Source organism: Pagrus major, chromosome 23 (assembly GCF_040436345.1).
Source record: "Pagrus major chromosome 23, Pma_NU_1.0".
Classification (NCBI taxonomy): domain Eukaryota; kingdom Metazoa; phylum Chordata; class Actinopteri; order Spariformes; family Sparidae; genus Pagrus; species Pagrus major.
The window spans coordinates 11705362-11732424 of NC_133237.1; the positions used below are offsets into that span (position 1 = coordinate 11705362).

At 41.7% G+C, this 27063-nt stretch overlaps 4 protein-coding genes across 5 annotated transcripts in view; 3 read left to right on the forward strand and 1 right to left on the reverse strand.

The window, feature by feature from the left end:
• Positions 1–611: 611 nt before the first annotated feature.
• spsb3a (splA/ryanodine receptor domain and SOCS box containing 3a) lies at positions 612–6527 on the forward strand. The gene is made up of 7 exons (XM_073495229.1): positions 612–802; positions 1647–1860; positions 2294–2474; positions 2676–2863; positions 3016–3118; positions 3217–3342; positions 3830–6527. Exons 2-7 carry the CDS (start codon positions 1735–1737, stop codon positions 4219–4221), a joined length of 1116 nt encoding a protein of 371 aa, XP_073351330.1. The 5' UTR covers positions 612–802; positions 1647–1734; the 3' UTR covers positions 4222–6527.
• An 859-nt stretch (positions 6528–7386) lies between these two features.
• mrps34 (mitochondrial ribosomal protein S34) lies at positions 7387–8927 on the forward strand. The gene is made up of 4 exons (XM_073494802.1): positions 7387–7446; positions 7735–8101; positions 8197–8239; positions 8391–8927. Exons 2-4 carry the CDS (start codon positions 7784–7786, stop codon positions 8693–8695), a joined length of 666 nt encoding a protein of 221 aa, XP_073350903.1. The 5' UTR covers positions 7387–7446; positions 7735–7783; the 3' UTR covers positions 8696–8927.
• Positions 8928–10094: 1167 nt separating this feature from the next.
• Positions 10095–13722, forward strand: nme3 (NME/NM23 nucleoside diphosphate kinase 3). 2 transcript variants are annotated; one of them, XM_073494804.1, is made up of 5 exons: positions 10095–10188; positions 11562–11692; positions 11831–11932; positions 12186–12298; positions 12591–13722. In XM_073494804.1, exons 1-5 carry the CDS (start codon positions 10143–10145, stop codon positions 12706–12708), a joined length of 510 nt encoding a protein of 169 aa, XP_073350905.1. In that variant the 5' UTR covers positions 10095–10142; the 3' UTR covers positions 12709–13722. The 2 variants fall into 2 exon arrangements, with proteins under 2 accessions (XP_073350905.1, XP_073350906.1); XM_073494805.1 differs by lacking the exon at positions 10095–10188 and adding an exon at positions 10640–10733 and having other exon boundaries at positions 12591–12790.
• A 47-nt stretch (positions 13723–13769) lies between these two features.
• Positions 13770–27063, reverse strand: part of mapk8ip3 (mitogen-activated protein kinase 8 interacting protein 3) — a 29192-nt gene continuing 15898 nt past the window's right edge. The window contains exons 11-31 of the mRNA XM_073494262.1: positions 26807–26959; positions 25107–25164; positions 24786–24937; positions 24222–24278; positions 23948–24118; positions 23180–23306; positions 22476–22526; positions 21389–21478; positions 20541–20696; positions 20184–20349; positions 19724–19921; positions 19447–19624; positions 19243–19362; positions 18874–18954; positions 18719–18786; positions 18328–18476; positions 18056–18227; positions 17603–17716; positions 15973–16137; positions 15735–15881; positions 13770–15232 (exon numbers count right to left, since the gene is read on the reverse strand). Of these exons, the coding sequence (XP_073350363.1) occupies positions 15108–15232; positions 15735–15881; positions 15973–16137; positions 17603–17716; positions 18056–18227; positions 18328–18476; positions 18719–18786; positions 18874–18954; positions 19243–19362; positions 19447–19624; positions 19724–19921; positions 20184–20349; positions 20541–20696; positions 21389–21478; positions 22476–22526; positions 23180–23306; positions 23948–24118; positions 24222–24278; positions 24786–24937; positions 25107–25164; positions 26807–26959 (2698 nt within the window). The 3' untranslated portion in view covers positions 13770–15107. The remainder of the gene's footprint in view (positions 15233–15734; positions 15882–15972; positions 16138–17602; positions 17717–18055; positions 18228–18327; positions 18477–18718; positions 18787–18873; positions 18955–19242; positions 19363–19446; positions 19625–19723; positions 19922–20183; positions 20350–20540; positions 20697–21388; positions 21479–22475; positions 22527–23179; positions 23307–23947; positions 24119–24221; positions 24279–24785; positions 24938–25106; positions 25165–26806; positions 26960–27063) is intronic.

The window sequence follows — 27063 nt, forward strand, 5'->3', positions numbered from 1 at the left end:
AAAGCCGTGAGACTCCTGAACTCATCCTCAACACTCAATTACAAAAACAAAAACAAAATGGTTTAAACTGGCTTTTTGCTTCCAAAAAGATATCCCAAACTTTATCTGAGGTTGATATTGGGCTTCAGCAGTCTGCATTAGATAAACCAAATGGTTACACTGGCCAGAGAAACAAAAAGTGGCAATTTCAAACCCATTTCAAAGACATTATTATTTTTGGAAGATATCCACTTCATTTGTCTGACCCTGCTAAGCCTCAGCTTAGCTTCACACAGACATTTGAACACTTTTCTTTCTTTTCTTTTTTGTGTGTGCACAATTGTGTAAGCCCTTGAGGAGGTGATATTTAATAGACAAAATATGAACAGGAGGAAGATAAACCAGTTTTAATATTCATAAAGGAACCTGATCAATTGTTTCTAGACAGACTTGAAAAATGGTGAACCTATCCTTTAATACTTTGCTACTGGTAATGGAGTTATGTTGTGACATTGTACTGGTACTTCTACTTAAGTGAAACATGTAAGTATCCCGTAGCTGTGATGACAGGAGTGGTTGAAGTGTAGTGAAAACTTCCTGGCTGTGAAGGAGGCTGTGCTGTGAGCTCCTGCAGAGAGACTGCCTGCCTGTTATTGTTTACGGTCAGACTAATGTAAAGTAGGTCATGGAAAAGGGGAAGCTTAGCTAGCTACTCAGTCAGTTGTCGTGTGTAAACGATCCAGCAGCAGGTGTCTTCAAGCAACAACGTCTCTGCGGTGTTGTCGATGCTTTCCCGTGAATGCTGGTTGTGAACAACAGGCAGGTAATGTTAACGCTATCCTTTAATCCAGCGCTGATAGCTGCACGCAGCTAACGAAGCTAACTAGCTACTTTATGCTAGGTCTGAATCTGCAACGCTAGCCCAAGTTGTTCCGCCTCTGGCAGCCGTTTTTTTTTACTACATGGGTAATAAACCGTGAACGCAAGATAGCCAGTGACACCTCCCAGTGTATTGAGGTGTATACACATGTGTAACCAGCAGTCTGACCTTGTTATAGCCTGCTAACATGTTAATGCAGCGCCGTTCAACCACGGTGCAAGCGCTGGCTGCCCCTGTTAGCTAGGCTAGGTGGCTAACTGAAGCGAGGTAGGAAAACAGCATCGCACATCAGAGGATAATAATAATTGAACTGATGATGGAAATAACCTACAGGCCAGGACTAGACTTCTAACTGCTAGTTAGTGTTAAGTAAAGTAGTTACATGATGTGCAAGTGACTGTCAACCTACAGAGAGTCGGTGTCTGTGGGATGTTAAGGTTAATGCTGCCCCACAAAGTGTCTCAGTGGGCTAAACTGCATTTGGCAATATTTCTCATAAAATAAGATGCAACTGATGAGTGGGGAAAGGGAGGATGTGCCAAATGTTAATGGTGAGATTAACAATATGAAGAAATCCCTAAATTATGTCATACACCTTATTAGATTCAGAGGACACGGATTGCATGAAGCAACAACCAGAAATAAAACAAAAAACAATCCAGGTTATATGCCACATAAGACACAAGTCTTGTGTACAGTATAATACACATACAATATATGTGTGAACATATATATATATGTGTGTGTGTGTGTATATGTGTATATATGTAGTCTTTTTGTATTTCAGCAACTAGACAAATGCTGGTCTTCCAACGTCTGGATTGAAACCTGATCCGACTGTCAGGCTCTTCTGCTGGTGAGACTCTGTTGCTGCCATGTCCAGGCGAAGCAGGAACAGTCGTGCATGGCGATATGTTTGGGGTGGGATACGGCGGGATGCTGATGCCCGGGCGCTTGTGCTGGCCTCTGAAAGTGAAGAATGGAGCTACGACCGCCTAGAGGTAAGCATACAGTGGCTGTTGTTTTTCACGGACCTAAAGCTCTGAGCAGATAAGATTTGTTGGTGTCACATGATGCCACTTGTTTACACTCCAGGGAGGAGATTGGATGTGTCATCATGAGGAGGCAAAATTCACCTCAGAAAGCCAAGTCAAACTAACAGCCTCTAATTTGCCTATGGCCATAATAAACAGTGTGTGTTTGTTGATACTAATGTCTGCTGTTTGCATGCATTGTATCAACACAAACAATTTTTCTACAGAAAGGAATTCAACATAATGGCTGCTTTTTACTGTCAAATTTCAGAGATGCATATATTTTCCAATCCAGTGCCCAATTCTAGCAGCCTAACATGAGAGGCAGCGCCGTCTTGTTACATAAGAAGTGCGGCTGACATTTGCATTTGGTCTTTCTATCTATATTGTTGCTCTCCAGTACAGTGATTCAGACTCCGAGGCAGACTTTTCAGCAGTAATGGTCCCTCCAGTCCCCAGTGCAGTGCCTGTCACCGGAGAGTCCTACTGTGGCTGCGATTCACAGGCAGACACCAGCTACAACCCTCGCCTGCGAGGTTTTCACCAAGTGAAAGACTGCCACTGTGGAGAAGATGACCAAGGTACAAGACAACTGCTGGATTTCATTATAGGCTGATATGTTAAATGATCTTATTTGAGTTACAACACCCTAGTCAATTTTGTTATCTTTAATTGAGCTCTTAAAAACGTTTTTCTTTGCTAGTTGACTAAAGGTAAAATGGTAGTTTCTTTTATCGTTAGCCTTGAATAAAGGGATAATGGAATAACTTCTGTTGTTTCAGAGTTTGATTGGGTGTGGGATGCCAACAGCCGATCAACAGCAACATTACTGAGCTGCGACAATCGCAAAGTGAACTTCCACTCTGAATACAGCTGTGGTACAGCAGCAATCCGTGGCTCCAAGGAGCTGGCCGAAGGGCAGCACTTCTGGGAAATCAAGATGACGTCCCCAGTGTATGGAACAGACATGGTAAACATCAACTCTGTTGACCTGCTCTTATTATGTAAATGAACTTTCCTAAAGGCATACAAAGGTAGAGCAAATGTTTTGTGTAAGACAAAAAATAAATCCATGCTGAGAAAGGGTTTTTTGTCTCTAAAGTGTTGTTAATTTCTTCACAGATGGTTGGCATCGGCACTTCTGATGTCAATCTAGACAAATACAGACACACATTCTGCAGCCTGTTGGGAAAAGATACAGACAGCTGGGGTCTGTCTTACACTGGTAAGCTTAGCACAACATGCTATGATGTAGCAGTAACTTCTCTCAATAGTTATTGTAAAAGTTAGACTTCTAGTCAATATTTGACTTCTTTTTGACAGGCTTGTTGCATCATAAAGGAGACAAGATGAACTTCTCCTCCCGGTTTGGACAGGGATCCATCATTGGAGTCCATCTGGACACGTGGCACGGCACCCTCACTTTCTTCAAGAATCGCAAGTGTATAGGTTAGTATTGAATTGAATTGCAATGAGCCTTTAACAAGATGGAATAAAACAATGTTGACACGGTTGTTACTGATAAAATTGCCCAATATGGCAACGGTCTGTACCTCGCTGTCAACATTGTTTTCATGTGAGGGCAAGCCAAGAATACTGCAACACTAAACATGAGTGGGTGGTCTGGTGTGATTTGAATGAGTGCATGTGAATTTTATTACATTGACAAAGAAACTATTTGACATGAATCTGTCACATCTGACTGATACTGGTCTGACATATTGGATCGTTTACAAACCTTAAAAATTTGCCTGAATCATGAATTGATATTTATTTATTTATTTATTTATTTATTTATATAAAAGGCCATATGTATGAAGCATATCTGTGTACACATCTGTTAGTGGGGATTCTGTACAAACTGCCCCATAGAAAGTCATTGTAGTAAGATATCACACATGAACATAAACACTCTGTTTATGTTTTCTTGATCTAGGTGTTGCTGCCACAGAGCTACAGAATAAGAGGTTTTATCCGATGGCGTGCTCCACGGCAGCAAAGAGCAGCATGAAGGTGATCAGATCTTGCTCTGCACCCACCTCCCTGCTCTACCTCTGCTGTGCTCGCCTTCGCCAGCTGCTGCCGGACTGTATAGACACCCTGGACGTGTTGCCACTGCCACCAGGCCTTCGTCAGTTGCTCCACAACAAACTGGGTTGGGTGCTCAGTCTCAATGGTGGCGCCACAGAGGAAACCCCGGAAGAGCCTGAGTGCCCCTCACGCTTGTCCGTCCCCCCATTGGCTGGACCGTCGTCCTCTGAGAGTGACTCAGAGGGTTGTACGTCTGACCCCGAAGCCTGTCAGAGGAAGAGATGCCGCTGGACATGACTGGACGGCTCCAATCCTACCTCCTCTTAAACACTGGTAGACGTTACTGTCCTATGGCATCTAATCTAGTGTTTCCTACCTGCCGCAAACTTTCCTCAACATCCGTGTTGTCCAGTAGTGAAGAAAGTAATGGAGTGGTACGTAGGAGGAAAACTGTGATGGCGGTATTACTGCCTGCACGTCTTTACTGTGATCTTCTCTCATGCCATTCAGATGTCTTCATGCTCATCATACATTCAGTATCCAAACCAGCTTCGGTAATAAGTGAAAAAAAGTGGTGTTGTTTTGTTAGCAAGCATAACTTGTTGCCATGCGTCTATGGGGATTAGTGAGCAGATGCAGGGACAGCCTGTACAGTCTAACACTGAAGTCATGTGTGGCCAAATTCTGATGGTCATCGTGGCATATTTGCAAAAAGGGGGTTTTAAAAAAAAAAGAGAGACTGGATTTTTTCTGTGTTTTCATCTTGTATGCAGATATTGTATATTGTTCTCAATCTAAATGATATCAGTGCATTATCAAAGTAATATTTTACCTGTTTTACTGGCATCTGCTATTTTCTGTTAGGTTGCCAAAGTGAGAATCAGTTGAAGAGTGTCCCATGAGTGGAACAGACAGGAAGTGACACGCCATAGGTCATATTCTTTATTTCTTACCCACAGGTTACAGCTGTAAAGCAAAGACAGATCAAAAACTTAAGAAATGTTAGAAGGTGGTGGAATGAACCTAAATGTACTTTTAGTCCTCCAAAAAATGAAAATACTCCCAAACAACTAATGCACCTGTGATTTTTCATCATTATTCCTGTTTCTTGAGAAAAAGAAAAAAGTTAAATATGTTATATTTATGGAAACATCCATCTGTCACCAGCTTTTCAAAATCTCTTTTTGAATCCTTATGAACTAAAGTATCGATTTCCTATTTTCTAAACGATGTAAGTAAGGCAGTATACATTGTTATTTAGTGTAGCTCTTTTTAAATCTGATCACGAGACAGTATGTCACTCAGAAGAGACTGCCACACATTGTCACACAGTAAATTGTCATCGCTGTTACACCTTATCATTATGTAATACTTTTTAAATTCTTAGTTTCTTGGAAAAAATATGAGATTATGAACAGTTTAAATGTTAAACTCATTTGTACTTTATGCAAGGGTGTTCTTTTGGTGTTTCCAAGGCCTTGTTCCATCTCTTCCTTTAAGAAAACCTTTTAGTATCAAACGCTCAGCCCCTGTTGGCCAAATAGATTGCTGTAAAAAGTTCCTTGTTTCCCCATGAAAGTATTCACAGCAGAAAATTAGTTTCAATATAGTTATTGTAACTTCACACTGCTCCTGCAGCATGGCTTACCTCTCAGCTCTCTGTGCATATGCTTGGCGTGTTTCTAACAATATTCTTTAGAAGCTGTAGATTCAGCCATATTTTGTCATGACTACATATTTTAGAATATATCAAGTACATGAAAGGACAGTGAAAATGTGGATTATGCTGCAGGAGTGGTCTGACACAGTTCTGTGGATGTATTGATCCTCATTTAAAAAAACATTTTTACAGTCACCTTTCGAGTCGACATGGGCTGAGTGGTGTTAAGATCAGTTTAAGTATTAACTAATCTTGAATGACTGAGGAGGGGATCATTACCCCTGGGTCAGATATGTAAATAATTTTAGTTTTTAGTTTCTTTGGAGTAACAAACCATAATTATACAGATATTAAAGTAGTGTTTGACCCAGGTGTTGAAGTTAAACAGTATGCCAACTGCTGCCTCAGTCACCGGTGTTTGATCACTTTCTCTCCTCACAGTCTTGGTTTAAGTAGATGCACACAAAGACTTAAGGTACTATGCAACACAAGCATCTTATGTGATGATGGTTTTCAGAAGTAACGGGTGTTTTAGGATATTATGATGGAGGCGCAGACACGACGACAGTGGTGAAGGTACCAGAGGACCATGCTCATTAGTCCCGAGTAGTGTCAGTGTGACACGACACACTTAATTCTGTCCAGTTGTGTAATGATCACTCAGATTGATCCCTATAGATCTTGTAATGTAACCACCAAGAGGTTAGTCGTAGTACAGCAGATTAATTCTCTGTCTTATTTCACAGTATTTGTCTTCACATCGATGCATCCAAGCACTTTTTCTTACTGTTATACTGTAAATAAAAAAAAATTCTAAGTGTCTCTTCTATAACATGTCATATTAATAATACTGTATGTGAAGCCCTTTACTCGCCTTTTTCTGTATAACTTATCAGCATGATTTTCAGCTGAAAATAAATGAATGCTAAATATGCACAAAGGACTGGATGTGTTATTAATTACTAAGGAAACTGGTACCAAGGAAATTTCAAAATGTCAAATTCTTGAGGGGTCAGCTTCAATGCTTTAAGTTTGAATTGCTTTTTTAAACTTTTCATTTGACAAAATATTGCAGCAGCACTTTAAATCAGTAGAAAAATGAAAAAAGCTTAGAAATACTTGGAATCTGATATTTTTCTTTTTGAATACAACATTTCCTGAGTGAAATAAGCAACTGAAACACAAGTAACATTCTTTTTTTGTCGCACATAATCCATATTAAATGTATTTTTCATTGTATTCATAGCAGAGTGGAGAATGCTTTGAAACACTTTTACCTTCAGAAAATTTACAGAAATATAACTGCTATATCGAACAATTAGCTGAATAAATGTAGCAAACAAAAACCGATAGGAACATTTTAGAGGGTTTTGGCGATGGTGCTGCTTTGGAGTGACTTGAACTCAGGATTTTGTGTTTTTATTTTTTTATTAACATTTTACTATCTCGTTTTTTTTGTTTGTTTTTTGCCTTTTCACTTTTATTTCTATTTATCCAGATGTTTTTATTTTACCTCTAAAATCCTCACTAATAATATAAATCAGTACAAAGGCCAACACTGTAATTTATTAAAGTAATGACAATTTTGGAGACTACATCAAACGCAAAAGCACTCTCCTTTGATTTAACACGTATTAGGAAATTATGTAGAAATTCTTTAAAGATTATTAAATAGCAATTTTATGTAATTACTCGGCACCTGTAGCTATAATTATTAATGTTTTCAGTTTTCTACTGAATTTACCTCATGCGGAACAAAAAAAAGGCACCGGCGTATTCACCCGGAACTCTTTGCGGTCGGACCAAGTGAGCGGAAGTTGTGTTCCTTGCTTGCGGAGGTCAAGTGGAATTGGGACATTGAGGTATTTTTAATTTCAGGTGTTTGCAGAGTTTCAGCAGTGTCGATATTTCATCTAAAGTAAATTAAAAGACATTAGTTGGCATAATTGTACGAAGCGATTGTATAATGTGTTGTTAGCATCTGACGGTAGCTAACAGGCTGGTAGCCTCGTTCCATCAGGACCAGTAATGGGTCCATGGCCAGAACATGTTTTATGCTCTCCACTGACAGTCCATGATGGCAGCTTTACGTGAATTATCAATTATTAATTTCAGATAAAACTTCCATGACTCGTTGTATTCTCTTGCAGAATAAACACTGACCAGTGTGGACTGAGGAGCAGCTCCTATACATCAAACATGGTGAAGAAAAAGCGACTTCGCCTCATAGCAGAAATGGCTCGGAAGATCCGGGCGTACCGGGAGCTCAAGTCCCGGCCGCGGGAGTCCCAGAAGTTCGCCCTGGACTATGAGACGATGAGGCGGCCTCTTACAGGGAAGATGCTGCCTGTTCTGACCTGGCAGGATGTCCGCAGGGAGAGTCGTCTCTTCTCTCTATTGGCAGGCATGAGGATGTTCGGGGTCGGTCGCCTCTTTACCCGCAAGTCCTGGCTGGAGGACCACCCAGAGCCCAGCTACTGGGAGATCACCAAGGTCAAGGTGGACTACACGGCACAGGTGAGAGAGATGTCAGGCCAAGTGCAGACCTGAGTGATAAACATGACTGGTTTGGCATCTGTAATCAAATGACACCTGATTCTTGTGATTTCTAGAACATGGATCATGGCAAAGCATGGGGGATCCTCACCTACAGAGGTAAGCCTGGACCTTGTTTATTGGTTTATAACGCAACACTGATGTTGTGTGTCCTTTGGGGGTTCAAAAAGAGTGAAACATATAATGGAAATTTAGAGTGTAAAACACTTTGAAACAACATTCTGACATATTGCATTTTTTACTTTCACAGGAAAAAAGGAGAGTGAGGTCAAGGAGGTGGACAAGGTGATGTACCATGACTGGCGCCAGGTTCCCAAATACATGGAGCAGCAGTTGAAGGACTTTAAGCCACTCCCTGAGCCGCCCGTACAGTACGTCCCCTTCCCTCCCCTGCTCCGCGCCATGATGCTGGCCGAACACAAGAAAGCATTTGGCCGGGTATTGGCTGAGGAGCCGGCTTTGCCTTTAATGAGGGACACCCTACTCAACAAAGACTATTTCAACAAGCAGGAACAAGAGAGGCAGAGGCAGAGGACAGAGGGGACAGCGGTGTGATACTCCTGGTTCAGAAGACAAAAATCTTGGACACTTTGGACAAAATAAGTGTTAACAGAAGTCATAACTTCTTCTGTCCAAGTACACTGGAAGCCCTCGCCTCAATGTCTGGCTTAATACTGGATAATCAGTTCTCTGCTATTTTCATCTGAAGCAGGCCTCTCTATGTAAATGTATCTGTGTGATGTGGTAAATATAAGATTTGAGATCAAATATAGCTGTGATCACTGTATTTTCATTCTTTGTGCCTGCCTTATTGAGTACTTTACTTCTTTGAGGTAATTACAGCCTTATAGCACTGGGAATGCACAGTGAACACTTAACAGATATCACTGCAGACTGGTATTTTAACACTTTGAAATCAACTTTTTTGTTCCACCAGAAAAAAGGACTTGCTTGTCAGCTTGTAATAATCTGCAGTAGCCTACATTTGTTGCTAAATGTTGTACTACCATTTTAAATACTGTAGGAGTCGCTAAAGATTCTACATTTATATTTCTACAGTGTTCTTGATGTCTATGCCCAGGGTTTGGGTCTTAGATTAAACACTCAAAACAATTACAAAGCTGCATCCCTGATACAGGGTGACCTATGTATTTAGTCTATATGGAATGTTATGTCACTGTGGTTCATTTTCTGGTCCTACAGTAGCTGGCAAACTATTTTAATGAATGCAGGCTTGTCAAATTTCCCAACTAATTAAGCAAGGAATGTCTCCTGCACTTAATTATTTTCTAATAAGTGCTAAAATCTAGTTAATCACCCAAATTAGACGTGAATCAAAGCGTAACTGGCCCCTATCGTGATTTTACAAAGAACAGCTCACTTAACTACTGTGCTATATATAAGCCTGACAAATCCTCAGTCTACAGTCTACATTTTAATTTGGGAGCACAGCACAGCTGTAGTCTAAATTGTATTACAGCAAGTTAAGGCTTGGCTACTAGAACAGAGCATCATTATTTAATGAAACAGTTGTTGGGTTCTGTGGAAGCTCATTTCCAACAAGACAAAATAAGAAAAGATAAGCCTTTATTGGTGTCCAGAGAGGAAATTCAAGTGGTTCAACAGCACAAAGAGTGTAAATATAAAATATATAAATAAATAACTGCAGATAGAGATGGTAAAACAAGAAAAATCAGTTTATGAAATAAAAATAAGATTCATTCATATGTATTTTAAAAATTAAAATACATATGAATGACTTAGCCACAAAGCAACAATATGCCAAAAGTAAATATGGCAGTCACCAACAATCTGCAAAATAATAAGTCAGTTTCATTTAATCGTTTCTAACTTTTTGTCCTTTCTCGGCTTCCACACATTTTGCACATGATTCGCGCCACGTGCCCGCGCTTTGGAGTGTTCCTAAGCAACGTGCGTGCTGACGTGCGTGCGTACGTCCTCCTTCCCTCCCTCCTCAAGTGTGCTCCGTCCACCGGCCACAATGATCTGCCTGTTTCTGTCTATATTTGCCTACTTCTTTCAGTCAGGTTGGTGTTTTGTCTGTTTCTACTTCACGTATCATTCAGTTTGAGTGTCTCTCTGGATTTTATGCTCACAGTTTCCACCATGTGTGAGCAGGAGACTCACCGGACCTCGGCTAGCTAGAAGAGGAGCAGAGTCAACCGGTGAAACAATGTTGTCTGTCAGCCTCCAGTAACTTTGAGTGAGCTCGTAACTAATTTAATGCTAAAAAGAGGCAAAGTAGAGTCGTTCGGCTTTGAAGTGTGACTATTAATACTCAAACTGTCTGCGTTTGACTCCTCTAGCGTTACATTTGACGTGGCTAACGTTACTTTGTGTAGCTACCAGCATATGTCCTCCTCACTGTGAATAAGTTGATTCATCATCCTATTAATAGTTCCTGTGGTAGTGCGCTGCCATTGGTGCCTCCAGGATTCATGTGGAGCCTGTGAGCGCTGATAGGCTGCTGCCTGCAGGAGGAGAGCTGCAATGGGGCCGAGAAAAAGGTCACGCAGAGATCTGCAAGAACTTGGAGATTTGGTGGTTAAACATGCGAGGATTGAAGAATCTGGTGAGATGAAATATAGGCAAAAAATGAGTGAGATCGAGCCTGCGAAGAGTGAGAGGTTTGTGGCAAAAAAGTGTTGTGTTAGTGTAGGGTTCATACATACTCCCTGCTGGGTGAGGGGACTAGATTTTTCCAACGCAAGTCTTCTAGCAGAGGCCTGAAATTGATATTTGTGAATCGATCAGCGGCTCGTAAAACTAACAGATAGCAGGCAACATTTGTGGAGACGCATGTAAAGTTCAAACCTGTGTTTGCTCTGCTGCATGGGATGGTTCGATGTGTGTATCCACAGGGTGAAGAGTATGACACAGGCATGCACAACTCAACTGTGTCAGCTACATACAACACACTGCATTTTTCTTCACTATGATCACTTGAATGAATGCTGCTGCCTCTCCAATCTGTACTAGAGCTGCAACAATTATTCATTTAGTTGTCAACTATTAGATTAATCACCAACTATTATGATATCTGATTAATCAGTTTAGGAAAACATGAAAATTCTCTAATCCCACCTTCTTATATGTGACTATTTTCTGGTTTCTTCCTCTGTGACAGTAAACTGAATATATTTGGGTTGTGGACATAACAAGACATTTAAGGACGTAATCTTGGGCTTTAGGAAACGCTGACTTTATTCACCATTTTCTGACATGTCACAGACCAAACAAAAAAATGTATTAATCGAGAAAATAATTAACAGATTAATCGACGGTGAAAATAATCGTTAGTTGCAGCCCTAGTCTGTACCAAGGTGCATGCAAGCTGTTCTGGGTTGTGTGTGGTGGCCATTGTTGTTGGCTTTACCTTCATTTTCACCGTACATTCTAGGCTGGACTGGTGTGAATGAGCGCACCTTCATCGCTGTCAAACCAGATGGCGTGCAGCGGAAACTGGTGGGCGAAATCATGCGCCGCTTTGAGAGGAGAGGGTTCAAGCTGGTGGGCCTCAAACTTGTGCAGGTATTTGGGTTGTCTGTCTTGTTATTCTTCCTTCATACTCCTTTTCTCCATAATGGTCCAAATAAATAATTGTGGCTAATATAATACATTAATTATATTTTTGACATTTTAATTGAGTACGTCTCTCTTGTGTGTCAGGCATCTGAGAGTCTTCTCAGGGATCACTACTGGGACCTGAGGGGTAAGCCTTTCTTCAGGGATCTGATCAGCTACATGAGCTCTGGACCAATCGTAGCAATGGTGAGATTCTCCCACCTACGGCACGCGTGACCACAGGACATTACAGGTTTTCAGAAATTCAGAGGTCTTTTGACTAATCATTTGCATAAAAAGTCACAGTTTACAGGCATTCTACTGAAGGAGATGCACTGCTTTGGAGTGCAGACAATGTGTTGTTTTATAGATCTATAAATGAAGACTGACGCAAAGAAGCTCATATTGAGACAGTGTTGTTCTGTGTGCTCTAGTCATGTCCAATTCTGTGTTTGTTCAGGTGTGGGAGGGTTTGGACGTGGTCAAGACAGCACGTATGATGTTGGGAGAGACGAACCCTGCAGACTCTCTGCCTGGAACCATCCGAGGAGACTACTGTGTGGAAGTGGGCAGGTAAGATTCAGATCCCTCTTCTTCTCTTCTAATAATTTACCAGTCTCATGAATTCTCTGACGCGAAAACTTGCAGATAAAAGTATCAAAGTAATGTCACTGTAGCTATCATCATCATAAATGGATTGTAAAAAAAGAACCAAATTACCAAACAGAAGTCAAATGATGTGCTGAAGTAAATTTGTAAGATTTTTTTTTTATTATTACTTTCTGTTATGAGTCGATCAGCTTTTGTTACGTTTAGTTTCTGTTGATCCTGTCCTGAACATGGTTGTGTCGACTCCGCGTTGCAGGAATGTGATCCACGGCAGCGACTCGGTGGAGAGCGCCCAGAAGGAAATCCCTCTGTGGTTTCGTCAGAACGAGCTTCACTGCTGGGAGGACAACAGCAGCCACTGGATCTACAACTGAAGGTCCGCATGTGCTGCACCACACCATCCTGTGTTCTTTTATATGTGTCATTACAAGACGGATGACATCATACCTCTGAATATTTTTGTTTTGGCTTTAGTAGCTTGTAGCCACACAGGAGAGGAAGTTTCATTGCTGTCTTGCTGCTGCTGTTTTCGTAAAATGCATTTTTTTTAACTGAGGTGAAATGTCTTTAAAAAGCAGACGTGCACTAAGTGAGCAATAACTTGATCAGTAAACTGACAGTTCTTTCATTGTAGTTTTTGTTTAGTGCAGAAGACTAGCTCATGTTTACAGTTTTTGAGCAATAAGCTTGGAATGTGGAGCAATAAAAGGTTACGATTTTTTTTCTTTTTTTCAGGTTGAATAGCTAAATTTAAACCCACACTAATTTCTATTTAAAAGTACAGGAAACATGTGTGTAAGGTATTTAAGTTTACACAAATCACCGAATGTCATAAATTGTTTACCAGCTCATCTTGTTTTGGATGCAGTTCTCACTGAATTTTGCACATCACACAAATATCCTGTTTTTTGTCACTTGCAAAACTCTTTGCAGTTCTCATCGTGAAAGATCAGCCAAAATGTGCATGTTTCCCCGTAATAGTACTTGCAAAACCCAACAACATGGGAAGAATTAACCAACAACACTAACACAATTATTGCCTTGTTACAGTCATGATGTTCAGTTTCCTGTACCTTTTTTTTTTTTTAAAAATTCAAATTCTGTATTGGTTTAAAACAAATCACTTGGGACTACTTGAATGTAAAGGGTAGAAGTTTTGAAATATGATGCTTAACTAAAGCTTAAGACGCACATCGCTCTGATTATGGTGTTGAAACGTCATTTCAGGCTCAAATCAAAGAGAAACTGCGCTGAAATGTCTTCTTTTGTTCGACAAAAGTGTCACTTTTCCAGTTGCCACTTTTGTCACATTCAGGCTTTTCTAAAATACCATGATGCTGTATGAAATTATATGAAAATTGTCCAAAACAATAAATTATAAACTTTAATCAGTTATGTTTCTGTTTTGTAAAATAAGACATCCACACACCAAGTGTACGTTTTTTCAGCACACAAATATGTTTAATATTTAATCCACACAGATAGAGATCAATGCATGAATTTCCATACTGAACAAAGAGGATGGGCTTCAGTGTGTCTGGAGATTTACAATAATCCCTGTACACATGATGACGACACTTCACTGGTCACCTGCTTTACACCGAACCGTCTGATCAACAGCCAGTCAGACGAGAGAGAGGAGTCTCGGACTGAACCCTCGACACATTACACTTGACCCCCTTCGACTGCTTTAATAACCTTGTTCACACGACTCCAGCATGTCTCTTTTACATCAGGCAGCTGCACCAGATATTTCCTGTCTTTTGGGGTCTGTTGCCGCACACTAAGTCAAGAGGGTTTTTCTTAAATCAGGGTAGAAAATGAGCAAACATCAATAATCGAACCGCTTTAAATGACGTGACTGCAGGACTGGATGCAAAATATTTCAAGTAACGGCTCAAAAAGCTCAGATTTCTATGCTGAATTCGATGCAACTTTACATTTATTCCACGTCGTCGTACCTTCACTTACCCTAAAATGTTTCACAAACCCAATTACCATCCACTACAATCTGAAAGCCAAAACAAGACTTCTGTACTGTATGCTCTCATTGGATTTGAATTCTCTCACAAACAGTCAAAGATTGATCCATAAACACCTGACATCTGCATCCATTAACTCCATTTAAACAGGCTCCACATCATGGCACGAATGGATATGCATTGCTGATTGGCTGTTAGAAAAATCAGACAGATTTCTGGTGGAAATGCAAGTCAGTGTTGTCATTCATAATTTCTGTACCTGCTGTTCTTTTTTACTTTTGGTACAATTGATGCATGTTGGGGCTTTGCTTTAAGACAAGGTGGAGGTTTCACAGATGACAAACTAAGTGGAGGAAGAAGAAGAGGAGGAGGAGTAACTCTGGGGCAGATGCAGGACAATTGAGGTAAATATAGGAGCAGATACAGTGTGCTTACAGGGTGAATATAAGATTGATACAGAGGAGGGAGGTAGTTATGAGGCTGGGTTACAAGGCTCATGAAGATAGTTACAATGCCCTGGGTGGGACAGAAACAGGATGGCAGGCAGATTACTAGATCAGAGGAGGTACTTACAAGGCATTAAAGTTACAAGGTGACGGGGCAGGAGGGGATATAATAGTTACAAGGGGACGATATACGGCTTCGAGGGTCGTTTTAGAGCCAAGAGGGGGAACTTTTACATGACCGGAGGATAATTACAAGGTTTTGGGTGGCTGGAAGCTTTTCGGGGGAGAAGGAGGGAGATTTCTTTAAGGAGATGAGTGGGTGAGGTGTTAAAGCAGATCCAGGTGTCACTCAGGTATGTAAGACACCTGCCAGACGATGATGTGGCTTCGCTCAGCTTTGCAAACAGCAGGTTTCATCTGCGAAGCTACGGCGGTCTCTCCTTCCTCCGTCTCATCGTCCTCTCCATCTCCTGGGGAAACACACAAGTTAAGAGTTGTTCTACCCATGATAAACTTTATTGTGATGATATTATGTTAAAGTATATTTTGTCTTTTCTGTATTTTCTAGACCAACACTTCAACTTCATGCATTGTATTTGTTTTGTTTTACATAGAATTTTGCTTTTATTATGTCAACTGAGCCAGTACAGCAACATCAGCACTGGTATCAACAAACATCAACTTTTCATTTTTGTATTTTGAAATTTTATGGGAAGTCTTAATATGGTAGTTTGGCATAGTCACTATGGACCACTGGAGGGCGGTGAACACACATAATATCAATCACACTAATAATGGGGCAAAAAATAAGAAAATAAATACAAAATGTACTGTGCGCATTAATTAATTGATTAATAGATTTTGCTAAATATACAGATATTTATCTTTTTTACACCCTGTGTCCCTAATGACACAGTTTGGGTGTTTTCAGCGCTACACAGCTATACCTAATCTGTTTGTGTGATTGCTCACCTATGCGGAAGTCGATGTAGCCCTCTCCTCCACTCAGCACCAACACATTATGAACACTCTGGGCCTCCGTCTCTTGTGGCGCTGTTGAGCCCTGACCCTCTGACGGACTGTCTAGCACGCTGCCGTTCAGGGTGGCCAGAACATTGCCTGTCACACACACCCATCAAAAAAACAAAAGAGGTTAAAGACTAGAAAATGTGAACAGTCTGTAATATCAGCAGACAGGCTTTGTGCCTACCGGGGACAGAGACGAAGAACTTGACAGCATCACGGTGTCCATGGAAGCAGAGCTGTGCCTGTGCCATGGAGCAGTAGGGGATGAAGCTGCCGGTGCTCTTCTCAGAGCAGTCGTCACCGTACACGTGGATCACTCCACTGGACGATGTAGGAGACACTTTATTGGCTGGGAGGGGAGAAACCCAGCGGTAAGACACTAACCAACCAGGATTTTTTCCTTTGCAAATCATATGTGGAAGCATGGTGCAGGAAAAAAAAACAAAATCCAAAAAGAACACCCACAAAATCCACATACAGTATTTCCACAGATGAACTGAAAATAAGAAGTGTTTTCAGAACATTTCAAAGACAGCTGAAGCACACCTCCTGCATGCAATGGATCTGCTACATACAAAATTATCTTTTAGTCATTTATTGCATCAATGACTGTTGATTTATAAATAGCATGCAAAGCAACCAATGAGTGAACAGTAAAACATTAAATCATTGCACACAGAATACTTTCAGTGACCTTCAGCTTAATGTTCACAGATAAAAGAGGACTAACTGAGTGCCTGACTTGTGTCTCCATTCACATCTTAACTACTTAAAGAAACAGAACACTTTAGTCTGCAGACTTTGTGTCAGGGGACATAAAGGTCTGACTGGGTGAGAAAAGGTAGATCACAACAGCAGGAGGGAGGGAGCGCTCCCACTTACCCCTCACACCAAGGAGCTGTCCCCGGTGAAGGACCACCGCTATCAGAGGAGGAGGAGGAGGAGGAGGAGGAGGGTTGGAGGAGAGCGGAGGAGAAAGAGGAGAGTAACAGTAACAGTTATGACTGAGATTGTCATTAAAGAGGTGAAACCACTGAGGGGAGACAGGAAGGTGGAAAGAAAGACGGGGAGTTTAAGGAAAGAAGAGGATGTACACTAAAGAAGGATACATATAAACAGCACCGCAGTATGTGAGGCTGTGTTTGAAGCTGCTGTTAGTTTCTACAGTTTTAGCTAATTTTCAGATCTAAATAGTAAAAAATTTGCAAAGGTATGTCTCATTTGCCTCAAATTCAGGAATCCAGGAATAGAACCTCGTCCTGATTAGTGGCCTTAATACAAAATGTGGAGTAACCACATGGTGGTGCTGCTGGATTCAGATCCACGCCTAAAACGTATTACTTCTGTTGAAAAGTTTTTGAGATATCCTGCTGAATTACATCAAAACAGACAGACAAGGAACAACCTGATGGCTCACCTGGTAGCACAAGGGCCCCATGTACAGAGTCCTCAGCAGCAGCCTGGGTTTGATTTCGGCCTGCGACCCTTTGCTGCATGTCTTCCTCTCGCTCTCTCCCCCCTACTGTCTAAGTCTCATTGCTGTCCTACCTCAATAAAGGTTATAAGCCCCAAAATAATTAACTTTGCTTCAAGGGGATCTTAAGACCACAAAGAAGTCCAAGGTCCCATATTGTAGGAAGTGGGATTTACATGTCTTTTTTGATTATAAAGCAGGTCTAGTTGCTACATAAATACTATGAAAGTATCAAAACGCTCAATCCACAGAGAAATGCGTTACCATCAGGCAGACACTGTTTGGATTTTTATTTTAAACGGAGCTCACTATTGTTGTAAGCTGAATAAAAGAAACTCACTCTCTGTCAGTGGGATGGAGATGATCACACCGTTTCCAGTTCCAACCCAGAGACGATTTCCACCAATCAGAAGTGCTGTGATTCGCACAAAAGAGAAGCCCAGCTTGCCAGTGCCTGTGAAGTACAACCAGAGTCTGTTAGAGTCAAAATTATTCAATTAAATTAAAGTCACTGATCAAAATGTTGGTGATTACAAAGGGTTAGGGTTATGTAGAAAATAACACTGATTCTGTTGTTTTGCCAGTTTTTTCTCGCCACTGTTTCCAAGTTCTTGCTAATGGGGGACTGTTGGGTCTCTGTTAATTAAGGAGTACTGTCTAGAACTTATTCTGTGAACTGGCACAATACAGAGGGGGACCCCCTTGAATATTCACAAAACACAAAATAAAAATTCAGATATGTCACATAAACAATTACGTTAAACGCTAATATATCCTAATATCACACTCTCACCCAGCATCTTGCTGACGTATGGCTCAATGTCCACATCCTGGAGGTGCTGGTGTGTGTGTGCATGGTAGAGACGCAGGGTCGAGTCTAGCCTGATCGACACCCACACACCATCGCCGATCCATGCCAGCTGCCGCACCTGACTCTCCCTACGGGGATGGGCATCGAAGGACTTCTACAGAGCAGGAAATCAGCTCATTATTTCACTTAAAAAATAGTCAGTGGAAATTGCTGCTACATGAAAGACCAAGGCTGATTGTTGGATTCAAACTCACCTCGATCTGCATGCTCTTAGGCTGGATGACGTGGATCTTGTTCTTGTAGCCGCACCAGACTTTATCATGGACCACAGCCATGCAGCGGATGGAGTGATGAGGTCGACCGAGGTCCATAAGGTGGTAGTTAGACAAATCCCACTGGCCGTCTGTTGACAAAACCAGACACACACACAGAATACACAGAATAATAATTAATATAGTCTAAACAAAAGACACACAGTTTCACAAAAGACAGAGTTTTATCCATCTGGAGGCAGTTTTGGTGATTTCGTTTTAAATAATGGCAACGCTGAAACTCAAGGCTGTTTTTCTTAGTTCCCGGAACCAACTAGAAGTTTGCTGTATGTTAGCTCTGTCAAAACAAATATTAAAAAAAAAAAAAAAATACCTTCTGATCTGTGGAATATGGCGAGGGTCCCGTCAGCGAGGGCAACCAGCACACGACCTTTCACATGCCTGCAATTAAGAATGTAGACAATAACTGTTGGAGTGACTGAAATTCACAAAGAAAATTTGAGCTTTTTGACTGTCATCGGCACTTACACCAGACTGAGCACAGAGTCTTTGAGTTTGATGGAGTGGAGACACTTCTTCCAGTTTCCAACCGCTGAGTGGACGTAGAGCCTTGAGGGAGAACAGAGGCAAGATACTCCAGAGCAAAACCAGACTGCATACAGAGTTCAAAAGAAGCATTGTCATGATATTTATATATCGTCATACGTGCATCTTAGATGGAAGGTACAAGCACTCTTTCTGGAAATCTTCCCATCCAGAGTGGGATCTTTTCTTGTAAAATTAAAGAGGTCTCAAAATATAAGCTCGCACTGTGAGCAAGGTATGGAAATGATTGTACTGTGGGGTTTTGTATTGTGTGTCTCCAGAAGTTGTGAGGAGTTCTGCTGAAAGACTTACCAGCCGTTCTGGGCCCCGAGCCACATAGTGGGGGCCACGCTGGTGTAGTTCTTGGTGTCTTCGCCTCCGTCCTCTGACTCTGTAGTGTGAGAAGTTTCCTCTTTGGACTGACCTGTGCTCCTGTGTGGACGGACGACAAACACAGTTATTTAGTCATGCGTTCCTGATGATTGACTTCATAAGGACAGGGCTTGTAGCTCCTACCTGTCAGAGGCATCTGCTGGACGAGGCTGGGGATCGGTGAAGACATGCTCGGTGAATGGTCCTGGAGGTCCCAGCTCTGTTTGGCCTGCCGTCGATTCAGGAACCTCGGTGGCTTCGGTGGCCTCCTCAGCTGACTGGGCGGGGTGAATCTTCCCGTTCATGGGGGGGGCAGTGGGGGCTGAAGCACAACCAGCATTGAAATAAATAAACAAACTGGTGGGTTTGACGCATTTCCATGATAATAAAAAGATGAAGGGAGTGTTTAGGATGTGCCCACCTTGTCCTTTGTCCATTATGGGAGTGTCGGTACGTGAGGAACAGTTGCTACGGGCAACGCTGCAGTTGGTGGCACAGCCTACAAGAGTGATACCAGCCAGCATGCCCTCCACGCTGCCGGTGTCCTCGCCTCCACCTGCTCCACCGTCACCTGGATCCAACACGATCTCTCCTGCTGGATAGTCGCTCTCGCTGGCCGCTGGATACAAACACACACATATTAACACACATTTCTGAATTAATAACAACAACCCAATGATGATTTAACACAGATACAGCTGTTGATTTACAATCTGATAATTGGATATTAAACACTGGTAAATAAGAAATGACAATTTGCATTTTTATTTTGTATAATTCAGAGATAATATTAATATGAGACTTTGAGTAAAAAGTAATTCCCTTCAACATACCAGATACGTATATACAAAAGAACTATGGGGGTTTGACAGGACCTTTACCTGGTACACTGGAGATGCAGAGCACGTGGGCGTTGCAGACGTTGAACTGGTCAACCAGTGAGCCTGGCTGGTTGGCGTCGATGATCACCACCTTGCTGGCAGAGTGGGTGCTGGTGAGGATCCACACTCGACTGCTCATCGTGTCTGTTTCCTGGAGCTCCTTCGACTGGGTGAGCAGGGGAGGGAGGGAGAGAGGAGGCAACAGGGTTTTAACACAATCATGACTAACTGAGAAAGGACAGAAATCGTAATTCTGAGGGGTTTAATGAATTATGCTCCATGGAAACTTTTTTAAAAATGTATCCCTGACATGTGATTCTTCCACATCTGTGATAAATTTTAGCCGAGTCTGCCTACCTTCCTCTTCTCTGGGGAGCTGTGGCTGCTCTTCCTGCCCGCTCCATCCTCTTCAGCGTGCAGGGGGTCGCTGCTGCCTGACAGTGCTTTGGCCGGTACTGACTCCTGACTGCTGACTCTCCATCCTGTCAGGTCCACCCCAGCTGCACACCACAACTACAAGCATGTGCGCACACACACACACACACACACACACACACACATATGAATAATTTAAAAATATGTGATCAGGGATTGAAGAGCCACCCGGACACTTGTTAGTTTCTCACAAACAAAGACCATGTTCTGAACCAATTTCCCCTACACGTTGGATGATGACGCATTAGGCCTCAAAGAGACTTTGCAATCTTATTTGGGACACATTTATGCTTAATTTTTGGCCTAATGTCACCCCAAAGCAGCCTGACTGACCCTCTGTTTGCACTAGCCGTCCCTGCACGTGCCCTTTGATGGACTAAGTGCATCTACAATTTGCTTAATTCCTACTATGACATGTCCTTAGGTCAAAAATGAATGCTCTTTAAACTCAATGTGGCTCAAAGACTCATCAATGCTGTAGAGGACTGGCTGTTGAGGTACTGAAGTATTCAGAATATACGGTAGTTTCTGGTCTACGGCTGCCTAAATCGGTTAGTTTGTGTAATTGTGAGTTTTCAATGAATCTGAACTAATCCTTTAAAACACAGAGGTCAAACACTCACACAATCTAACTTAAAGGGCAGCAGCAGATCAGGTAAAATTGCTGATTTTGTCAAATGAATCTAGTAGCTTTAGAGAGAACAATACAACAGCTTTAGTTCCCCAACTGCACAGTTACGGTGGTTCATATGACAGAAAACGGTTGTCACCTTCCTATTGGGGTCCTTCTCCACCAGAGGACGGCAGTACACCGGGACGGGCACATTCTTCATGCGGTTGTCCTCCTTCTCGTTATTGGCCTAAAAGCAGAGGTGATAAGAGGTCAGGAGATGAGCAAAGAGGTGAATTATTGTCTGGTTTCATCAAAATCCCCCAAATTACTGTCCACTAATGAAAAGCAGGAACATTCAGAGAATGTGTATGTACTGTATACATGTACAGCACATGCACAGCAGGCATTAATGGAGAAAATCCACTGGAAACAATAATCTGTGATGTTATAACTTCTATTTTTTCCCAGGATGCCACTGGACCAAAGACCATCTCTGCCTCTTCTATACTAGATTTATCTTTGCTGATTGCTGCTTCAAGAAAGAATCCACTCTTTGCTTTTGGCACCAATATTTGATCTTTATTTCCGATTTCACCTATTAAACTCCATCTTAGCTGTACTGGAAATATCCTGATGCAACATCATGCTGTCACCAGAAAAAGAAAAGACTAATTTATGTCATTACTCAGCAACTTTTAAGTGCTAGAGAGTGGATTTTTTCCTTTAAAGAAACTCTGAGATCAAAGCAGGAGTCAGTAAATGATGAGGGCATCAGTGTTGAGGTTGAGGCAGGTTGAGACAGACAGAGGTTAAAGGGTTAAAAACGTTGTAACAACATTGGCAGAGGGAGAGAGGATTAGATAAAATCAACTCCACAGAGACAGGAGTTTTTCAGAGAGATGCAGTCAGAAGGTCTGTGTGTGTTCGTGTGTGTCTGTGAGAAACGTTTTGTCATGTCATGCCTCAAAATGAAAAATTTCATGCATTTCTAGAGTTGCGTTTCATGGCAAAGTTGTACTCAGATCATCTTTTATTTACAAAAAATCTAATTTTATTAAGAACTTTCACATGGAGCTGACAGTGCAGAGTACAGAAAATGCCATCTTGATTATCTGAACATGTATTCAGTGTTTTGTCTGGTATTAGACATCCACTGCTATCTAGGGGTCGAGGATTTTAGGGGGAGGTTTAAAGGGAGGGGAAGCCATAAAGGCGCATGCTGGCGCTCTGTCGGTCTCACTTGCCTGTTGTCTCTTCAGCGGGCTGTCCTGAGCGCTCTCCGTCTGACCTCCAGTCTGTGGGAGACCAAAGTTAGAACCACCTGCCTACTAACACACTCTGCCCATCTGGACTGATCCAGCTGCACAGGGTCTGCCAGCCATGCTGTTAAATTATGTTTATGCTTGAAACCAAAGTTGGAAAGACTGAGAGCTGCTATTCTTACAGGTGTTTGTTTAAGGTTAAGGCACATTTTTCTTATTGTCTTATAGTCTGATAGGTGGAGAGGTGTGCTGTCCCCCCGATCAGTTCTAGCTGTTGTATCAAAAATGAATTGGTGGACAATGAGCAAAAATCCTGCAAGTCTTCTCACAACATAAACAGAAAAAAAGGTCACAAACATCATAAAAGAGTACGATAGCTTGTTATTTGCTAGGATAATGTTTAATTCCCTTTACTTTCACATGTAAGAATGTAAGATTTTGAACTGAAAATGATGTTTAGAAACAAGTTGGTCATATATCACACTTTGTTAACCTGTGAAAAAGTCAGCGAGTATACGAAGACGTCACTTAAGGCTTTGGAAAAACATCACCAGCATTCTTCACATTTGTTTTGGACATTAAAAAAACGATTAATCGACTAATTGTGAAAATAATGGGTCGATTAATCGATAATGAAAATAATTGCCAGGTGCAGCCCTTGGTAGGTTGGGGTTGTGTGTGTGTACCTGTTTTAAGCGAGACGGCACGCTCCAGCCACAGGCCTGCATGATGCCGTCATCGCGGCGCATGTGCTCACGGACCTGCCGGTACTGTTCACGCCGCTGCTCTCGGCGGGCCAACAGTGCCGAGTCACTGAGGAGAGACGCAACACCATTACTGGCCAGTCTGAAAGCAACGGGGAGGGACGGAGGGGAAGAGAGAAAGAGCGAAGCGTTAGCAGCCTGGCCAGCCAGCAGCAAGAGACGAAGAGATGAAAAGATGATAGGAGAGGAAGGAAAATAAAGCAACAGCCGTTGTTACCAGCATGAGTAAAACTAAGATTTTTTCTTGCTCAAGCCAAGCGATGTGTTTGATCGCACTGAATTAAAAATTATGAAACGTTTTTAAATATCTTTATTGTTTGTGCCTGCAGATGTAAAAGAGAAGAAAAACGGAAGAAAAAGTTTGTGCAGTTAGAATTTAAAAGAACCTTATCTTTCCAAATCATCTCTTTAATTGTGCAATAGCCATAAAAAGGCTTTACAGTTATGTCCCAATGATTTAGATAAGATAAAATATTTGCTTTAATATATGCATGATAAGATTTGTCTGAAAGGGAAATGAAGGTATTAACAACCAATCCCAAATGCTGCATACTGGAAAACTACTGGAAGCTTTCTACTCTGCAAGCTGCCACAAGCGAGCAAGCAACCAGGCCAGCAGTGTGAGGGCAGGTAAGGGTGCAGGTTTAGTGTTAAGTGAAGGGATGTAAGCTGGCTGCTGCTGCTGCTCACTCTTCAGGGAAGAACTCCAGTGTGCGGTTAGAGGTGGAGATCTGACACATGGTGTGGCTGCGTCGCTGGGAGAAACCAGCCGGCGAGGGAGACTTGTAGTGGATGTTGACGCTGTAGTACGGCCGCTTGACAGGCGGAGGGCTGGACGATGTGCTGAAGAGACGTGCAAAGCTGGTGGACAGAGGGAGGAGGAGAAGGAAGAGGTTTCATTTGACCAAATTAAGTGTTTTTTTTTGTACTGTAGTAGAAAAGTTTAATAAAAGCAGAATCTCACAACTGCCAGATGGTGGACTTCTTCTTCTCCTGGATTGGAGGACTCTCTCGGGACGCCCTGAGAGGAAGGAGAGGTGTGAGTCAAAGGAAAATGAGACTGAAGTGCTTTTCTTTTGTGGTTCAGTACCTTTTAATGAATTTAGCCACTGTGTCGGGCATTTCTGTGTAATTACATCGCAGACATAGTATTCTTATTCTGTGAGATAATAAGTTTACAAACACAATATTCAGCTTAATACAGATCTTTTTTAGTTGAACTTTGAGCTCGATTTAGACCTTAATCACACCAATCATTTCAGTATGTTGGGTTTAAACCTGGTTATCTTTAAAACCCTTAAAATAGGCCAAACAGGAGACAGACCAGATTAAGTAAAAGTTAAGATGAAGTTAAAACAAGAAGACAAAAGACGCAAAATCCCAAAATGTCAACAAAAGAATAAAACCAAGAAAAAGTACAACATCGCATAATAGCAAATAAATAAAAATAAAAAGTATAAAAGCAATAAATGAGAAAAAGACAATTTGGCAATACAGTTCTCCATCTCAACTGTAAATCTGTGTCTACCTGATCATTTCTGTCCACCGGACGGCCTCTTGCAGCTCCATCAGTCTCTCTTTGTACTGATTCCTCTCCATCAGCACTCGGGCCATCTCCACCCGGGTGAACCGCCGCCGCTGTGTCATTGTCATGTCGCCGTCCTGCATGGGTGATGAAAACTGGAGGAGAGCATAGAGACATACTTTTGATTACACAAGGTCTGAAAGCACACATTTAGAGACAGAGATGTGCAGCACATTAATATAAGTTAGGTCATGCTTTAATGTGTTAAAAGTCTTTTTGCAGTGTGAGATTCTCACAATGTGAGTCAGAAACAGTTTTACTCACATCATCTCCTCCTTCATCCTTAGAGTCCCGAGATGCACCAAGAGCTTCTGCTCGTAACCTTCAGCACAAAAACAAAATGCAGTGTTACACAACCTTTATTTCTACCTGTGGCTTGTGAACATCTGGACGGACAGGGTAACCAAGACTGTGAGTCACTGAGAGATCTTTATAGTTCTGGAGCTGCAGTGGGCCTTGGAGCTGCAATTATTTTGAGCTGTCATAGTAGGCAAAGCACAGGTGTTAATAATTAATAATATCAAGAATGGATCATTTCTAATCAGGTCACAGTGAGCCAGCATGCACAATACCAGGACCCTGAAACTGAAGCAGCTAGAAGGAATTCAATAATAATTTATTTAATATCCTCATCTGTGATTTTGATCTCAAAAGTCAGATTAATGATGTTCTGAATGTGTAAAGTCTTGTTTTGTGCTTTTGTAATCGAAAGAGATGAATCCTGCAGACTGTCTATCAATTAAACTCACTCACTAAGTGCTTATTATGTTTATGAATAAAGGAAGAGCAAGTGACCCACAGTGTTTCTTATCATGTCAGGAATTTTTGATCCTAAACAACTGTCCGACTAAAACTTTGACGCTGACAGAAATCAAACTGCTGTCACTATATTCAATTAACTGTATAATCACTTGATAGTTGCATGGTCTCTTGCAGATTGTTTTTGATTATCTTTGCAGTCTTGGCAAAAAAAACAACAAAAACTATATCAAGAAACCAGAATAACATCTTGTGTTTTGGTCTTTGAACTCTGTGGAAGAGTGGAAGAGGTATTTTGATCTTCTCTTCTTTCCACCCATCCATCCCAGATGTACTACTGTCGATTTCATCTCCGACTTAAAACTGTCTTGCCTCAAAACCCTCAAGTGTATCTGAAGTACCTTAAGATTTATTGGCTGTTGTAAACATGCTGTTGGGCCGCAGGAGCTGTGTCCTGTTGAGTTTTACAATCTCAATTTAGCACTTTATTGCAGCAGAAGTTAGTCTCACATCAGCTTTAACTGCAGGTAAAATGCATCCTCTTCCAACATGAGCAGCTTCCTCCATAAAGCTGCAACAGTGATGTACGATTATACTATGAAATGATTTGCTCAGCTGTAACACACAGACTGTTCATGGCTGCACTGAAGAAGAAGTTGGGTGAACTGGTGAAATTATTGTATCCACATAAAATAGTGAGAAAGTACTAAAAAAGGACATTATGACAGCGAGCTAATTTAAAATGTATTCTTCTTCAAGGAAAAAAAAAAAGAGCACACTCAGCAGGACACAGAGATCCTCCCGCCACTGACTCAGCTAAGATTACTGAAGGATCAATACAGGAAATTAGAGAAGTTAAAAGTGGCCAAGATGCTGTCTGCGACATAGAAAAACCCTGATCTGTTTTCAGACTCAGACTTTAATACTCAGACAAGTCAACAGTGACCGTTTTTCTAGACGATCATGTTACTGTTCCTCTGTGTCTGTTGTCAGGACGTATTCATTTGGGTCACTAAGGTTTGGATTACAGCTCAACAGTTAAAGCTAGTAAAGCATGAGAGTTCTTGTCCTTATTGCCGTTTATTTAACCTGTGTTTGGCCTGTTTATTGTCGTCTGTACATGTATTTCTCTTTATATCACCAATTTATAGGAGCATATTGTTTTCCTTCTCATCATACTCCCATCAGCTTGCTGTTATTTTCACCTCTTGAGCTCTTCCTCCAGCTCCTTGACTCTGGCGTCCACCTTGTTCTTGGACTGCCTCACAGCCTCCAGCTCCTCCCTCAGCACCTCCTGCTCCCCCGACAGCTCGTCCACTTTGGCAATGAGGTCATTTTTCACAATGTTTAGAGCATTTCTGTTGAGCAAAGAGCAGAGAGAGCAGGAGGTAAGACATCAGAACTATCTTCAGGAAACTACAAGTGTAGCTTTAAAGACCACACAGACGCACACAAACACACA

Coding starts and splice junctions, on each gene's coding strand:
- mrps34 (XM_073494802.1), top strand. CDS start 7,784: ATGGTGAAGAAAAAGCGACTTCGCCTCATAGCAGAAATGGCTCGGAAG. Junction 8,102..8,196: donor AGGTGGACTACACGGCACAG/GTGAGAGAGATG, acceptor TGTGATTTCTAG/AACATGGATCATGGCAAAGC. Junction 8,240..8,390: donor GGGGATCCTCACCTACAGAG/GTAAGCCTGGAC, acceptor TTACTTTCACAG/GAAAAAAGGAGAGTGAGGTC.
- spsb3a (XM_073495229.1), top strand. CDS start 1,735: ATGTCCAGGCGAAGCAGGAACAGTCGTGCATGGCGATATGTTTGGGGT. Junction 3,119..3,216: donor CTGGGGTCTGTCTTACACTG/GTAAGCTTAGCA, acceptor TCTTTTTGACAG/GCTTGTTGCATCATAAAGGA. Junction 3,343..3,829: donor CAAGAATCGCAAGTGTATAG/GTTAGTATTGAA, acceptor TTCTTGATCTAG/GTGTTGCTGCCACAGAGCTA.
- nme3 (XM_073494805.1), top strand. CDS start 10,652: ATGGGGCCGAGAAAAAGGTCACGCAGAGATCTGCAAGAACTTGGAGAT. Junction 10,734..11,561: donor TGCGAGGATTGAAGAATCTG/GTGAGATGAAAT, acceptor CGTACATTCTAG/GCTGGACTGGTGTGAATGAG. Junction 12,299..12,590: donor TACTGTGTGGAAGTGGGCAG/GTAAGATTCAGA, acceptor TCCGCGTTGCAG/GAATGTGATCCACGGCAGCG.